The 16,057-nt window shown below is 35.5% G+C and overlaps 1 protein-coding gene across 5 annotated transcripts in view; it reads left to right on the forward strand.

Annotated features, from left to right (window-relative positions):
* The window catches only part of HOMER1 (homer scaffold protein 1), a 608,509-nt gene that overhangs the window by 517,286 nt on the left and 75,166 nt on the right, over positions 1-16,057 (forward strand). For all 5 annotated transcript variants that reach the window (XM_049707767.1, XM_049707770.1, XM_049707766.1 and 2 more), the window contains 3 exons: positions 3,511-3,667; positions 8,119-8,250; positions 12,036-12,128. In XM_049707767.1, the coding sequence (XP_049563724.1) occupies positions 3,511-3,667; positions 8,119-8,250; positions 12,036-12,128 (382 nt within the window). The remainder of the gene's footprint in view (positions 1-3,510; positions 3,668-8,118; positions 8,251-12,035; positions 12,129-16,057) is intronic.

A 16,057-nucleotide genomic window follows, 5' to 3' on the forward strand; every position in this document is an offset into this window, starting at 1 on the left:
TCAAAACTGAGCTCATCCTTTTCCTCACCATCCCCCCTGTTCCAGACTTTATTTTCTGTTTACCACACTGCCTAGTGGCACTGTCTTCTTTTCAGTCACCCAGACCAGAAGCCCAGGAGACTCGGATTCCTCCTTCATCTCCTACATCATGATTTCTTAACCTTGACACTGTTGACATTTTTGGCTGGATAGTTTTTTGTTGTAGGAGGCTGTCCTGTGCATTGTAGATGTTCAGCAACACCCTTCTTCCTACTAGAAGCCAGTAGCAATCTCCCTCCGTTGTGACCACCAAAAATGTCTCCAGACATTGTAAAATGTCCCCTGGGAGACAACTCACCCCTGTTTGATAAACCACTGCCCTACATCCAAACTGGTACCTTATCTTATTGATTCTACTTTCTAAATTTACCTTTAACCCCTCCTCATGTCTTTATTCCACTCCCTAACCTCCTATTCTTTTTATTTTTTTAATACTTGGGATCCTTTGTAAGGTTCTGACTAGTGTCCCTATGTCCAATGTTGTTTCCCTTCAACCCACCCTTTTCAGGGCTACTAAATTTATCTTTCTAAAATGCAAAGCTGTTCCTATTTACATCTCTCAGTAGTTTCCAGTGGGTACCCTCATGAACTGGCTTCTCTATCTCTAGCCTCATTCTTCAAAGGCACGCATACTCACTGAGGTTCTTGCTACACATGCCTAAGTACTATGCCCTCTAACCACTGTGCCATGGTTTCAGACTCTCCTTAGGCATCGGTTTCTCCACAGTAGCCTTTACCCACTTATTTTCAGAGACTCTATCATGGTGAAGGGCATATTATTTGTTTAACATAATCTGTCTTCCCTCACCAGACTGAACTTTTCAAGGGCAAAGACCATCTCTCTCTGTTTTTACCATGTAGTAGATATTCCATAAAAGGGTGAGTCATCTGCTTGTATGCCCTGACAGATGTAGTAACATCCTCGTTACTTCTAGGAATTCTCTTCCCTGAGTATCAGCTGTAAAATTATTTCCCTAGTCTTTATCATCCAGATGTTGATGGCTAGGCCTTTAATGACAGAGATCTTGAACTACTTTTTTTTTCTTTGAATGAACTATAACTTTCTTTAAGAAATCAGCTATTCAGAAAAAAATTGAAGAAAACAGCGTATTTAGTTGATGTCAGACGTCATTTGCTTGTAAAATAGCTAGTTTACCCTAAAGGTTTTTATTCAGAATGGAATTAAATTGTGTGGAATAATTGTGCAGATTAATTACACTGTGTGAATTAATATGGTGTGGAAAGTATTTATTGGACTCAAAACATCGCACTTCCATTGAATAAGGATTTGATGATTTGTCATATAAGGCTTGCAAAAGCAATATCATTGTCTTAACAATTTTACTTTTTTGGAAAATACATTTATTAGAACACATTCTTATAATTATCAGCCTACGCTATCTAGAAATTTATCCCCTGTCAAATGAAAAAAATATTACCAAGTCAATAGAGCCAAGAATGGCCCACTTCCCTTCCTTATGTGTCTTAAAAAATAGAATTTTGTGTGAATGAATTTCCCTGTGAATTGGAACTAGCTGCAGTCACTGAACTTTAATTAAAAGGTGAAAAAAAAGAAAAGCAGAGGTTGCAGGGCTTTTGGACGATAACCCAAATGTAGCACCAGCCTTATTGTGAAAGTCAAGGATTGAGGATGGGGAAAGAGAATGAATAGGGCCTACTCCTAATTTGGAAGAATTCTGCATCCTGGCATAGCGCCTTGCCAGATTATTAATAATTATTTGCTGAATGAACCCATGTATAATAGCAGTTAAGCCAGAAGTGATGACTTTCTGCTTCATTTTTTAGGGAGGGGCATAAAATGTATCGCTCACTTCCTTTCAAAAGTGATTCTTTAATAAGAACAGTTGTTATGGTGGTTTCCAGAAATGAAACTGGGAAGAGCCCAGTTACATACAGGGAAGGTACCTCCCTTTCCTAATAGCTCTCTAAGGGCTAAAGTAAATCATAGGAGACATATGTGACACCCAGCCCATTATTATTAATCTGAAGAAAAATTTTGCCAAAGACCAAAATTTGCCTTGCCTGTTTTCTAATTTCACTCTTTTCCATACTCTTTTCCCTTCTTTAAATTTAAAATTGGAAAGCATTTTTAATTCTTTAAAATTAAAAAATTTAAACTTACTTAATTTTAACATTTTATATATATAATACCAGTTAAAAGTCTCTTTAGGACCTTAAGCTGCTTTAGGAAAGAAAAGTGTTATTATGTAAATGAAAGAAACATTTGGACTCCAAAAAAATTTTTGGTAAATGCTCTTTACAAGAGAATTCTAACTGAGAACTTGGAAAATTTTGCCTTATAATGCTTCTATCACATACAGATCATCTCATGCTTGTTTTTTCAGACTGTAAAAGAAATCTGTAATGATCATATTTTGAATATATATTTTTGATAAGTTTTGATTCTTGAAATTATAATTCTTAAAACCTCTATTTATCTTTAAGGCCTTACTTGATCTAAGTAAAAGATACTGTGATGATGGGCTACTTTGTTTTCCTTATATTTTTCAGTATTTTTCCTTATATTTTTCAGTATGTATATTGAAAGTAAATTTTCCCAGTAAATTCTTTACCTGTTACCAGAATAATGTAGTTTTTAAATGGGTAAAAACTTTTAACTTAGTGAGAGTCACATATAAGATACTTGTATTTAAACAGCATATCATCAGTTCTAATTATTTGCAGTGGTTTTGTTCTATAAAGGCACCACAAACACTGAATTAATGAGTGTTGAACCATTGTCCGGAGGGAAACACAGTGTTAGATTCCTGTGAGCCTCTGGTCACATTTTCATCAGCCAATCAATAATAACCTTGTTTGATGTATGTTTCTATCTAAAGACACCCTATTTAATATATATTGTTGATTCATTACCATTGAACTCGTGGCCAAAAGCACTGTAACTCATGCCTGAACAAAACTTATGTAACATTTTTTCTCCATGAGGCACATCACAGTCTTCTTACATCTAGGAACAGACAGCACTCAGCACTGTGCTTGGGGGCCATTTGAAACAGTGAAAGCACCAACAAAAAGCACAAAAATGCAGACTTCATGGTGCTAAACAGATTGCAAAAAGAACACTTGTTTATAGTATGAGAGCTGAAACAAGAAGGCAGAGTGCTACCTTGATCAACCTCAGGTGGAAAGGTACATGTCAGGTAACTGGAAGAGACCAAGGAAGTACCTCAAGTATGGATTTTGGGGTTACAAATGCATTTTAGTGAGTAGGCAAAATCACAGATACAGAATCTTCAAATAATAAGGATTGACTGTAATTGTTTTAAAGAAGGTTATAATACTCAGTATTCAAATTTAAAAGAAAGTTTCTCTTATTTTCAAGGATGAGGGAATTTTTGGGTAAGTGGAATCATACAGTTTTCATCTTCTATTGTCCAATGGAATAAAAGTGGCTGCTTTCATCCTGTCATTTTGTTTTCTCCCCTACAGGGAACAACCCATCTTCAGCACTCGAGCTCATGTCTTCCAGATTGACCCAAACACAAAGAAGAACTGGGTACCCACCAGCAAGCACGCAGTTACTGTGTCTTATTTCTATGACAGCACAAGAAACGTGTATAGGATAATCAGTTTAGATGGCTCAAAGGTAAGTTACATTTACATTAAATAACCTTGCTGTTTTGCTTTGTATAGTATACACTTCAGTTTTATTCAGAAGATTTTTATCTTCATTAAAATAAAATATTTTCTTTTGAGCTTTAAAAACTTACCTTTTAAAAAACAAAATTGATCATTTTTAGGGTAGCAACTTTTTCATCCCCTAAATTACTTGGATTAACCACCTTATATATATATTGAGTTACATGCCAAAATATTCTACAAATTTGAAGTCAGTTTATTTGATAAATATTCATTGCATATCTGTTGTGTCAGGCACTGTGTTAGGTGCTAGGAATATAGTTTTCAACAGAACGGACACAGTTTCTACTCTTGGAGCATGTAATCTAGTGAGGAACTAGACTTCTTTTCAGATATACTTCTATAGTCTAGTAGGCAGTTCAGAATCCCTAAATCATAGGAAGTCTTTCAATATTAAGTTCAGTATTCAATAATAAAGCTGACATCCATTATTCAGAAGAGAAGCGTATGGACAAGACCTGTTTTTATTTGTTAGGAGAGGCAGATAGTAAAATGTTTATGAGCATGGACTGCCTGGGTTTCTGTCTCAATTCTACCATCTATGAAGTTTTTGATTTGGGGCAAATTATGTGTTTACTTCTCTGAGTTTCATTGTTCTCACCTCAGTAGTAGTTGTAAGGATTGAGTTGGTATCTACAGAGCACTTGGTTACCTCAGTGCCTGATGGAGTATACCCTTCAATAGGGGGGAAGTTCCATTTTTTCCTCAATGAGTTTTGAATAATACATGTAGATAATTCCTAGGAAATTTTCACAGTTCAGTGTAGAGTTAAGACCACAAACTCTGAAGCTGGACCATCTGGTTTGAATTTTTACTTTAATACTTACTAGCCATGTGACCTAGAGCAAGATATTTAATGTCTTCATGTCTCAGTTTTCTCATATGTAAAAAAGAACTAATGTAAATAACTGCATCATTACACCGTGGGATTATTGTGAAGATTAAATAAATTAATTTAGGCAAAAGCACTTAAAGTGTGTATAGTAATCACTATGCAAACACTTACTGCTATTGTTATTATTAATATTATTCAGCTTTTTTTTTTTTAAGATGTTGGGGGTAGGAGTTTATTAATTTATTTATTTTTGCTGCGTTGGGTCTTCGTGCGAGGGCTTTCTCTAGTTGTGGCAAGCGGGGGCCGCTCTTCATCGCAGTGCGCGGGCCTCTCACTATTGCGGCCTCTCTTGTTGCGGAGCACAGGCTCCAGATGCGCAGGCTCAGTAGTTGTGGCTCACGGGCCTAGTTGCTCCGTGGCATGTGGGATCCTCCCAGACCAGGGCTCGAACCCGTGTCCCCTGCATTAGCAGGCAGATTCTCAACCACTGCGCCACCAGGGAAGCCCCCAGCTTTTAATTATGTATTGCCTAGTGGTTTGGGGGAATCAAAGATAATTTAATTTAATGCTGAACTTTCAGTCTGTTTTTTCTATGTGCTCATTCCTTATCTCCTTAACTGGATTATAGGACCCCAGGGGCTATGTGCACTTTGTCTTGTACATAAGTGACTAACATGTATTTATTTGAATAATTGATCCTCTTTTCATTTTTACTTAGGATTTATAGGACTTGGGAAATAGCAATAGTTAATTTATCTGAAGCTTTATTTAATGAAGAATAATTTTGCCACATTTTGTAACTGTTTAGTGAAATTAACAGATATTAATTATTATAATCTCAGACCCTAGAGTGTTAATTTATTTCTTTTCCCTGACTTGATCCTTCAATTCTCTGTAATTTGTATTTCTCTCTTGGCCCAAACCATGGATAAGATGTGGTTTTATTAGAGAGGGCAGTTAAATGATATATAAAAGTAAAGTAGGCCCAAGTCCATTGTGATTAAATAATCCTCATGTGTTTTTCTCCTGAAGCAGTATGAACTATTGCTTCTGTCATTTCCATTTTTGAATATACTTTGTAGCTTGTAATTATTAGGCTCTTATATAACTCTTGTGAAAAAGTTTTTTTGTTTCTTTTAATAAAATCTACTCTCTGTACTGGAGTTACATTTTCTATCACATTTTCCATTTTCTAGTTACTTTTCTGAACTGATGCTATTAACTATTGCAGTTTCCTGCAGGAGTAGTTTTTTGGTAAGCAGTAGTGGTTTATTTGATGCAGCTAAATGGGTGGGTTTCTTTTCCCCACCCTCACTTCTGTTTCTGCACAACATGATGAGTTGGGAAAACCTTAGGTGCCCCTGATTAGAAAACATCCATTTGTTCTTACTTAAGGCCTTTTCTGTGCATGTCAAGTTTGCTTGAAGGTTTTCTAATCCTGCTGCAGAGACGTCAGTATGGCCAAGGGCCAGGATCAGGGCACTATATGGTTGGTAATGACACAGCATTTCTACTTCTTTTCCTTGAAAAGACAAGAACTATGGGATTGAGAGACATATTTATTTTAAAGAACTAAAAATCTAAAAAAATGGATTTATAGTAGCATTCCATTTTAAGAATTCTAATAAATAATTTTAAGTGCAGAATCATCTATTATTTTAAAGTTTTATTCACTGATTAAAGAATCCCAAAACAAGTCATATGGAGGCAAGGAAAGGTTCAGAATGGGGATTAAAATGGAACTCTTAAACATAAAAGCAGAAAGAAGTTAGTCTGAAATAGCCAAACCAGAAGGTCAGTGACTGGCAACTCATGAGTCACACGTTTTCCATGCCTTATAAAGCCCGTGGTCGCCTCACTATGTGAGAGTTGTTAGGGTCACCTGTAAGATGCCCATCTTTCCTTGGAAACACTCAGATCCCAGCTCACATGTGCATGTACCCTCCTCAGGGAACACTCAAGGACCACCAAATCTAAAGTAGTTCTGGCCAGCCCTTGCCTTTCTGCCTCTCAGTCTTGATCCCATCCTGGTCTGTGGTCTTCACAGCACTTACCACTCTCTGAAATTTCATTGGTCAGCTACTTGTTTACTTGTTCAGTGACTGACTCTTCTTGCTCTAGAATGTAATCCACAGTTACGTTGCTTCTCACTGTTGTATCTCAAGTTCCTAGAGTTGTGCTTGGCATTTAGTAGGTATTTGCACACGCGAAAAGTTGCATATCCAAACGAGTCCTTACCATTCGTTAGTATATTCTTTCCCACTCAGTCTTTCATTTGATGACAACCCTGCATGTTAGAGCAGTTGTTAGCTACATTTTATAGGATCTAAAATGACATGCCAGGAAAAACAGCTTTTGAACCAAAGGGTAAGGCAGTATATTAGTGTATAAATTTTGTCGGAGGTGAAAATGCTTATAGAGAGTAAGGGCTCTCATGTAACAACAGATAACGTGTCTACTGTCAGATAACATGTCTACTGTCTGTGAGAGAAGGCAAGCCACCACTCTCTTACTGTCTACTTTAGTAGGACAAATGTCATACATTCATTATAACTTCATCAGTACCTGCATAGCTCATAAATATTTACGTTTTTACTGTTGTTCATGTGGTGTACAGATTTTGCTTTGTTCTGGAATGCTTGATTCTTATTCCACATTTAATAGTTCACCAAATAACTGCTTATGGATTTGATAATGTATCTGTTTATTATTATGGGATCACTTTGTAATCTCAATCTCAGTTACAGAGTCATTAGACTACTTAACTAAAACTGATTCTATACCTTAATAGTACTGGCAGAGGGGATGAACGAACTGAAATTAATGTGTTAAAGAGTAGTTGAAGTTTATTAAAGTGATCAGCAAAGTTAATATTTAATAAAGTACTAAAAGACTAGTTTTCTAAGAAACTATGTTATAAACAGAAGTGATAGTGATTCTCATTACCATGATTTTATACGACTTTATATGTAAAGAAGCAAAGTGTATATTTAAGGGTTTGTTTTTCTCTTGAGTAAAGGAAAACTTACTAAAGGATTGAAAGTTTTTTCTGTATCACAGTATATTTCAGGTAAGTTGGCTTTAAGAAAATTCTTGTTGATGGATTTTAGAAAATAGTGATCAAATAGAAAATTTGTTCTATTGCTGCCTTTATTTTTGAAAGATTCTTTGGAGAGGGGTCCTTACTTTTTAAATAAACAACTATTAAAACCTACTTGCTTCTGGTGAATATCATCCAAAATTCATAGATATTGATCCTAAATGTTCAAAGAGAAGACACTGACCACATTAAAAACTCTTTAAAAGTTTTTGCATCACAGGAAAACTTATTTTGCTTGTAAAGTATTGAAATTTATAGTAGAGTGCCATTATACTTATAGTTTTCTTATTACCATATTGCCACAGTCACTTGTAATGTTAAAAACTGTTTCTCTAACTCTCTTTATATATTTAACATTGTGGCTCAATAGGAGTCCTGAGTTTTTATGTATCTGAATAGTCCTGTGCTTAAATGCCTATTTGCGAATTTTTGGCTGGTTACTCATACTTGTTTTATTTTTCAGGCAATAATTAACAGCACCATCACCCCAAACATGACATTTACTAAAACATCTCAGAAGTTTGGCCAGTGGGCTGATAGCAGGGCAAACACTGTTTATGGACTGGGGTTCTCCTCTGAGCATCATCTTTCGAAAGTAAGTTAAATCATAAGATCTGAGTGGAAATCTACATCTTCAAATCAGACGTCTTAAATATATAATAGAAAATGGAGAGTATAAAATGTAGGAGAAATTTCTTTGGTATTTTCAGAACAACTTTAGTGACAGCAGAGCAAGAAGTGAGAGATCAGTGGATCCCACTGTCAGTTGGAAACATTGTATACATTAAAAACAGTCACCATTGATTGAGGAGGGTTTTTGTGGCTAACTAGGAAATAAAATGTGGGAATTATCACTTCAGAATGGACTTTGCTCGGGAGTTAGCACCCTTGGTTGATGTTCTGTAAGATAGGTAGACACCAAACGCTTCTGAATTGTGAAAACTCAAGCTGATAGTGATATTTCAGACATAATAGCAGGCACATATAAGTTACTGTTTAGGAAAGTGGTGCTTTGTCTGGGTGAGAATTACTCTGAGGCCTCTGATGCAACACAGAGTAAGATCTAAGAGACACCGTGAGGAGTTCTCAGAACTGACCAAGTAAATTACTGTGGCTAGAATGGCTGATAAAATACAGAGCATCACTAGGCTAAATACTGGAAATAAAACAGTTTTCCTGCATATAAACAAAAGCCATGCAGTGTTCATACCAGCAGCATCCTGAGTTCTTGTGGATGTCACAAAGAAAGAGTTTATAAGGAAAAGGAAACAATCTCAGGATAACAAGATGATCAAGGAGATGAGGATTACTCACTTTTACCCTTCACATTTGATGCTCACCAGACCCAAAGAGTTATGCTTAAAACTTCTGTTTGAAGCACTCAGTTAAAAGACTAGCCCTACATTTGAACCATATTTTATGTATGATTTGGTATACATAGGATCTGATGGCTTGAGAGTTGAAATAGCTCAAGTGCAGGGTAATCAGGCTCTTGTTAGATACGTTAATACTTAAGTGAAACCTAAGCTGTTCGTTATAGAAATCATTGAGATTCTTAAAAATTATTTCTTTTAAAAAATCTTACACTTTTGTGAATATTTATTGACTTGAAGTTATAATTAGATAGTTCAGTAGTTAAAATAATCTTTCTTTCCTTTTGTTTTAGTTGTAAACTTTCCTTAACACTGTTGTTTTCAAGTGCTTTTGTTATCTTTTTGATATAAATTAGAGTTGAAATCTCAATTTTACAACTATTTTAACTTTTGTCTTGATGATTATAAGTCATTCTCTGTAAGGTGATTAAAACAAACAAGTGTTAACTGATTTCATTTCTCTTACACCCATTATATTCTCTAAATATATTTCTTGAGCTATGGTAAAGTTATAAGTTTTAGACTTAAAGTATTTCAACATAGCAGGGACACAGGCATCGAGTTAAGCATTGTCCCTCCATAAACAATCCCCTTAGGAAATTACACATTTATTCTAATATTTTTGCCGTTACTCAGAACCTTTTTGGAAATTTTCTTTTGAAATTGTCTATTAAAGCCTATAGCAAAAACATTAAAACTATAATTATATTACACTTGCTGAATTTCTTGACAACAAAGGAACTAAATTGTGGATTAATTTCTCAAACCCTCATGAAATGATTTTTGAGCCTAAGTAATTTTGACTATATTAAGTTGTTGTTTTTTTACTACATCTTTCAAGTTACTGGGCAGATAGCTAATGTGGCAAAGAAATAGTTTATTAAATTCTGTCACTCATATTGTCTCCTCTTATCTGATCTTTTTTCTAAGAATAGCTTTTATAGTTAAAGAATTTTATTTTTCCTCTTTAAAGTTAGCATATGCTTTTGACCAAACTGGTAGCGAATTCTAGTATTGTATTGTGAGGGTGGATTAACCATTAGGAAACAACTCAGTAGCTCCTGGAGCCAACTCTAGTTTGTTTATTCACTAGACTTGGCTCTAAGAGCTTATGATCAGTCTCTTCAGAATGTTTTGGTCCAAAGATCACAAAATCATGACTTATTTTCCAAGCTACCTTGAAGATTAATGTCAGTGCTTTGTAAACTATAAGGGACACAAAGGAGTACATAATCTTTTACATAAGTGAAGCAAGCCTGTAAATATTCTGGCTTGTTTTGTCACTAAAATCATACATGAAATGAAACATTGTAAGAGTTTGGAGAAGGCTCTGAAGGCAATTCTAGGCAAGGTACTCTCAAAATATGAGAGAGCAGCAGCATTGAAAGAAATTTCTGGTCTCCTAAGGTTGATGTATGAGGAAAATTCCAACTATGCTTGGATTGTTAGAGTGCTTACCAAGTTGTATTTTGTTATCATGGAAACCTAAACCTATAAAAATTAGCAACAGCATGGGTCTTTATGAAGTTGAGAAGAATTTTAAACATTAACTACTTTGGAATGCCAAATTAGTGTAAGAAAAACTTTGTGTATTATTTCAAATTACATAAAGAGAAATTAATTATGGTTTTGCTTTTATTTCAATTCCAACAATGTGAATGAGACCTTTTTAGCTCTATATTCAGACTTTTTTTTTTTTACAGTAATGAGATATTCTCTTTAATTAGATAAGTATAATAATAATAGATTCAGTTTCCTGATCTACAAGTTGTAGGTGGGGGTAACAGTGTTTAAGAAGGAAAGTTGTAATAATGACAACTTTAATTTTGACCCTCCTCCGTCTCCCTGTTGGCAGGTCAGAGTATCATGAGCCTTTCCTTACAAAGCTTTCCTTCCCAAGATGGCAATGAAATCAGGGTTGGCTTATGGGGTTCGAAGAGGGACCTATAATTTCATATTTTTATTGCTAGCTATAACAGATGTTTTGAGTTGCACAAAGATTTTAGATTTTTTAAATTTGGTTATTTTGTAGCCTTGCCTTATTCTCTCTGAGAACAGTGGCAGACTGGTTTCCACTTCCAGTTCATAAATAGATACTGTTTGTGGCCATGACATTTATTTGATTACCATGGGTTCCAAAGAGTTAGCATTTCATATAAAGTAATTTTTTAAAATGGTTACCAATCTTAAAGACCTTTGTGGGGTCCTGCTTTTCCTTTCTGCTGCTGTGCATTAGCTGTTTAGGAATCTTTGGAAATGAAGTTTTAGTAATGTCAGTTAGTGACAGTAGTAAACGTTGCTGTTTGTACTGCTGCAAATAAAATGCCTTACATAATACAAGAGTTTATATTCTAGTAAAAGTTAAAAGCATGCTCCAGATACAGAGATGATTAGGAGTGGACACTTAAGCGATTTAGTTTTCTCCATGAGAAACAAACATAGTATGCCCATCTTTACTGATTCCACTCCCAACCTGTACCCCACACCTTGGTCTTAGTAAAGTATATCTGAACAACCAAGGAGAGACAAAACTAAGCTAGCTGAAACCAAATTCTAACTTAGTTTTATCATGATTTTTTTTTTTTTTTTTGTGGTACGCTGGCCTCTCACTGTTGTGGCCTCTCCTGTTGCGGAGCACAGGCTCCGGATGCGCAGGCTCAGCGGCCATGGCTCACCGGCCTAGCCGCTCCGCGGCATGTGGGATCTTCCCGGGCTGGGGCACGAACCCGCATCCCCTGCATCGGCAGGCAGACTCTCAACCACTGCGCCACCAGGGAAGCCCCATCATGATTTTTTTTAACAAGATCTGTCAGAGTACTTTATAGTGCGCAAATGTTTGATATTAGGTTTATTTTCCTGTCATTTTCATATTATGCCTGTAATTGATTTGAGGGCTAAGTTGCTGTGTAAGAGTCTGTTATTCCATAAAATGGAAGAAAACTAAGATGAAAGTGGGCATTAAGACCTATTTTTATTTGATTAATGTATATAGTCTTTCTACATTCAGTTTGCAGAAAAGTTTCAGGAATTTAAAGAAGCTGCTCGACTAGCCAAGGAGAAATCTCAAGAAAAGATGGAACTTACCAGTACACCTTCACAGGTGGGTATCTAATTTCTATTCTTACTTATAAGCTTTGTTCATTTTAGATGGTATCCTTTATGCCAGAGATAAATTTAGGAAAATAATGGCAAAATTAAGGTGATTGGATTCCAAAGTAGACATAGAAATGCACCCTTCAGTTAATCCATACTAGTGGAGAAAGGGTTTTTTTCCTATATACCAATGTGTACAAGAATCTCAGGGGGAAAAAAATCTGTTTAGTAATTAAAACTCAGTTTTTTAATGTGCATACAACTTAAAAACAATTGTATATAAAAAACATAGATTGCCCTATTGTTTGTATTCTGTGTTCTGTGATGGTCAGTCGGGTGCAGCCCCGCAAGAGAAGACATAGGAGAGGCTTGGGAAAACAGAAGTTTATTGTCCTCACAGGTCCTAGAAACAGGAGGCACGTCACACCTCTGGGTGGGGCACCAGGGATGCCTCAGGGTGGTCAGAGGGCAGAAAGCAAGAGCACAGGGGAACACCAAGGCTAGAGCCTGTATTGGGGTTTCTGTTGGGAATGGCAGGGCAGGGTGAACAGTTTAGGACTGGCTAGCCTGAATGATTTCAGTGGGCGGTAAACTATAGAGAGTTAGTTCCTAGTTGCCTAGTATCGAGCTCCTTGGATGATTAAGGCAGAGGAATATTGTCTCCTGGGATGGAGGGGCCAGATAGAGGAGGTATGGCCTGGTGTGGTTAATTTGCATATCAAAGCCATGCTCCCACCTTAGCCCCCTGCTATCTCTAAGAATTGGCTAGCCAGAAAGATTTTTTAAGATGTCAAAACATCACAATATACAGAAAATAAAAATATATAAACAATATAGTTTGTTCTACCTGATTTTAAGGTGTGTTTAAATCTGACAGTTGGGACATTTTACATCTCAGCACTGAGACCCAAAGGTTGTAGTTTTTAAAAAAGTATCCCTTTTTGAGATTGGGATTGATACCATGTATAAAATATATAACTAATGAGAACCTACTGTATAGCACAGGAAACTCTACTCAATGCTCTTTGGTGACCTAAATGAGAAGGAAATCCAAAAAAAGGGGGTATATGTATATGTATAGCTGATTCACTTTGCTGTACAGTAGAAACTAACACAATATTGTAAAGCAGCTATACTCCAATAAAAAATAAAGAAAGAAAAAGAAAAGAAAAAGCATCCCTTTTTCCTTTAACAAAATGAGTTAATACTTATTACTTGTCCATTGTAATCTTTCTTCAGTTGGAAATTAATTACATCTCTAAATAAAATTCATTAAATAGTTACATTTGAGTACTTTCACAAAGGTTTTAATGTAATAATATCACTCATAGAAAGCCAATAATTTTCAGCTTTTTAATAATAGACTTTTCTAAAGTTAATCTTTATTTCAGTTGTCATCTTAAGAGTAAGGTTCAGCTTTGTGCTGGGTTCTTCTCTAGAGTAATTGTTTGTTTTTGAAGTGTACTTAGGAGATTTTATAAAAGGAAGGATTGGATATTACAAATGTTTCTGTGGAATATGTCAGTAGTAGCTGATTTACATAAAACTTTCTTAAGTGAGTAAATAGTAATTGCCTTGGAATTTTGTGACTAGCCAAATGATTGGAACATTTTAGAAAATATTTTGCTCTTCACCTTCCTCCCCACCCCTGGCACCCAACTCTGTTTGGTAAACCCTACTGGTATAAATAGTTTTGAGTGTTTTCAGAGGAAAGAAGAGTTCTGTTGAGTATGCTTAAAGTTCATATTTCCTCATAGACTAAAGGTGTACTCTGGATTGAAGCCAAAGCTCCATGATACCTCCTCTGTACTTGCAGTGACCTGGAATAACAAGAATGATCATTTTGAAACTTCCCTTGAATCTGTCTCCCTAAGTGCTGTGATAATGTAGCGATGCTTTTAAGCATAAAAGCCTATTTAAAATTTAGTACCAGTACACGTTGGGAGCTCCAGTTCCTCAGGTGAATGATTCCAGTGTCACAGGAGGATGCTATAACACATTCAATAAGAGAATACTGAAAAAACTCCAGTAAAATTGTAATGGTTTACACTTTGCTCTTGTACTTAGTTCCTGCTTCTCTAATCATAACTTGTGTTTGTTTAATTGGTCATAAAGTGTTACAAGTTGCTGCTAAGATACCTGCTTCTCTTTGGTGGAAGGAATGTCTTTAAGCCTTTCATCAAAGGAATATATCAAAGATGTTTGTATTTGGAAAATGCTGTGAAATATAAAGAATAAAGAAATGTCTTAAGTTCATTAGTATTTGAGAGCCAAAATATACTGACCTTAATTTATCTTTTTAAAATATTTGAAGTCTGATTGTTAATTTACAGAGCCAGAGAAGTAGGGGGAAAATGGTATTTTCATTTCTCTTTCCTCTCCTTTCTTTTTTTTTTTAATGACAGTCCCTTACAGAGGTCATTACTATTTCTGTTTTGACTCGAATTGTATGACCTTTGGCCACTCTGATTCCATTCAGCTAGAAAGCACAGCTTGATTCTCACTGGTTTAACCCAATCTACTAAATTAACACTCTGCCTGAAGACTAGAATGTTACTCAGGAATTCAGCAAAGTGGGTAGAGAGATTAAATGGGATAATTGATAATAGTAGACACTGAGTTGGTCATAGCTTTCACTTTTATTCGAGGTGGTATAGCAGACCAGTTAGGTGTATGTATTTTCAAGTCAAACAAACTTAGACATAAATTCTTTTTCTGCCTCTATGTGATCTTGGAAAAATTGCTTAACCCAAGTCTGTTTATACATCTGCAGCATGAGTATTACATTACTTACCTTACAGGATTGTTGGGTGGAATAAGTATGATAATGGCAATGTCATGTTGACACTGTCATACAATAATGGCAATAATGTACACTCTAGAGCTTGGCTTTGATCTGGGCTCTAACCCTTTTTAGTTTTCTGAACTTAGGCATGTTAGTATTTTCTTTAGTCCATAAAATGGGAATAAGGATGATATTTTCTTACAAAGTTATTGTGAGAATTAAATAAGGATTACAAAGTGCTTAGCATATAGTAAAGGCTTAATAAATGTTAACAGCTGAGTTTCCAATGTGGCTGTAATGGTGAAGATAATGATGTAAAGTCTTGACATAGTTATTTAGAAAAATACAGATGCCTTAATTGAATAAAGCCTATATCAGAAGCCCCTGGAAGACATGTTAAAACACAAATTGCTGCATCCCAACCTTAGCATTTCTGATTTAGAAGGGCTGAGGTGGGACCTGAGAATTTGCATTTCTAACAGGTTTCCAAGAGATGCTGATGGCTGTTGATCTGGGGAATCAGACTTTGAGAAATAATGCTGTAGACAAACCATTCCATCTCCCTAAAGGCTTGTGATGAAAGGAGTCTGGCATTTAGAACAAAGTTGGCCAATTCCCTCTTAGACTCTTGAGCTAAGGTTGTATACTTGATATAAATATGTGGTCATATCAGATAATCTTCATGTTGTCTTCATCAAGGTAACATCTCTAGGAATGCTTTGAATCACATATCAGTTGTCAGTTTCTTTCGCATCTCTCTTTAAATAACAGACATTAATTTAGAACTTTTCCTCTGTTGGAGATCTTATGTTCTCATGTTTCCATGGGAATATTTTAAATAGTCAATTTGATATAAAATCAAGAGAGATGATTGACTTTAAACTTGAAATTTCTTACATAGTTCACAGTTTTAAAAATACTGTATTTCAGTTAACTTGTTAGGCACTTTCCTCAGAATATGCATTGAAGAAAAAGGGGCTATATGATCATTTAATCCACATTTTTCTTCATTGGAGTTTAGAAAAAAAATAATTTTTAGCTTCAGTTGACTAAGACTTTTAAATTGAGTAAAATCTATTTACTCCATCACTTGTTTGAAGCCAAAGAATATTCATGGGCTTTTTTTTTCCATTTAAGATATCAGGTTGTAT

This window comes from Orcinus orca, chromosome 3, assembly GCF_937001465.1.
Source record: "Orcinus orca chromosome 3, mOrcOrc1.1, whole genome shotgun sequence".
NCBI classification, from domain to species: domain Eukaryota; kingdom Metazoa; phylum Chordata; class Mammalia; order Artiodactyla; family Delphinidae; genus Orcinus; species Orcinus orca.